The sequence below is a fragment of the Nuphar pumila genome, chromosome 8, assembly GCF_984573655.1.
Source record: "Nuphar pumila chromosome 8, dmNupPumi1.hap1.1, whole genome shotgun sequence".
NCBI lineage: Eukaryota > Viridiplantae > Streptophyta > Magnoliopsida > Nymphaeales > Nymphaeaceae > Nuphar > Nuphar pumila.
Genome location: NC_143256.1, coordinates 3,739,478 through 3,741,189, shown reverse-complemented (window position 1 = coordinate 3,741,189; position 1,712 = coordinate 3,739,478). Strand labels below are relative to the sequence as shown.

At 39.7% G+C, this 1,712-nt stretch overlaps 1 protein-coding gene across 1 annotated transcript; it reads left to right on the top strand.

Annotated features, from left to right (window-relative positions):
• The first annotated feature begins 569 nt into the window (after positions 1-569).
• LOC149829460 (uncharacterized) lies at positions 570-1,350 on the top strand. The gene is made up of 3 exons (XM_090016189.1): positions 570-720; positions 832-1,166; positions 1,297-1,350. The coding sequence occupies exons 1-3, from the start codon at positions 570-572 to the stop codon at positions 1,348-1,350; spliced, it is 540 nt and encodes a 179-aa protein (XP_089872315.1).
• Positions 1,351-1,712: the final 362 nt, after the last annotated feature.

Below are 1,712 nucleotides of genomic sequence, written 5' to 3'. Positions count from 1 at the left end.
TCCTCTTCATTTTTTTTATCATAAGGCATAGGTGGTAGGGTCGACCTGCATATAGCAGCGTTGACCCATCTGTTGCTACAACAAAGGAATCGCTGATTCCAACATTTGTTTTGTTTCCTTTAAAAAACAATCCTTAATTCAAGCAATCTGAATGTTAATTGATTTGGCATCCCCCTATATCCAGATCTCATTCCCCTTTCCTGTTTCAATTTTGGTTCCCCGTTTTATTTATTTATTTTTTCTTATTTTGCCTGTTTACATCTGATTCCTTGTCTTAATAATATCTGATTACATCTCGTTTGTTCTGCTCACAATGTTTCATCTATGCTCATTGTATCATATTGTATTACTTGCTATAGTGTTGTTCAGATTCGTCTGATTTATGGGATGTCCATCGCCTTGTTCCTGCATTCTATTGATTTCCTAAATATTTGTGTATTTAAATAATGCCACGCCCCTCGGTTTCCTAAGATCAGAATTCGGGTTGATTCAGGATAGTGGCGCACCAATAAGGTTGGTCTGAAGGAAGTTGATCCCTTCAGACATTCAGTAAGCTAACAGAATTACAGATGTTGTGGGCTGATGGTAGCTTACTCCCTGGAGGGATATCATGTGCATCCCCCAACTCTTTCCCTAAGGATGCATCAGTCTCATTTTTTCAGAAGGGATCTAAGCGTAATGTTACCTTCAGAGAGGCAAAGGGTGAATGCGAGAACAATGGTGAGTTCATCTACAGAAAGCCCCTCTCCCTCAGGTTTTCACATGAAAGCATGAGCCCTTTTTAGTCATTGTCGTATGTTTCTTATCACTTCTCAACAAGTGGAATTGCAGTTGCTACAACAAATGGCTTTACTCATCCTCTAGATGTTGTTAAAGTCAGATTACAAATGCAGCTTGTTGACCAAAGAGGGCCCTTAGATCATGGAATGGGAAAAGTTTTTACACAAATGCTAAGGGCAAAAGGTCCCAGAGCATTATATTTGGGGCTTGGTTCTGCGTTGACAAGGTCGGTTCTTTATGGGGGATCATGGTTAGGCTTGCATGAGCTGTGCAAGCACGTCTATGATTTGTCATTTGGATCCACAAACATTTTGGTAAAACTTGCAGCTAGAGCCTTCTCTGGCACCATTGCAAGTACATTGATGAATCCAGCTGAAGTCCTAAAGGTTTGTAAATTTGCTATAAACAATGCATTTTCCCCAAATGTAGTTTTGCAGCATTTTGTTATTTTTGACATTGGACTAAGAGGTTGCATTCTTATGTCATGTTGTATGGCAAAGTGGTTCTATTATTCAGGTGCGACTGCAAATGAATACACATGTGGGTGGAGGCCTTAACCAAGTGGACTAGTCTCAAGAAGGGAATTCAACTACATTTCATGTATAGTGGAACTTCTGCTATAATTGTAGCCTAGTTTGTTCTCTAATTGTCAAAATTGTCAACATTGATGCTTTTAAATAGTAAGTTTGAGCTGAGCCAAATGGTTTATTTGGGATTTTCTTTCAGAGAAAACTAACTGCAATCTGTGAACCTTGAAGTTCAAGTGCCATAGCAGGAACCATGGGGACCCTAGTGACTACACCTATAGACATGGTCAAAATCTGTCTAATGATGCAAAGAGAGTCTAATGAAGTTGGAATCTACAGGAATGGATTCCGTTGCACCTATCAGGTAATACGTACGGAAGGTTGCCTGGCTCTTTACAAAGGGTA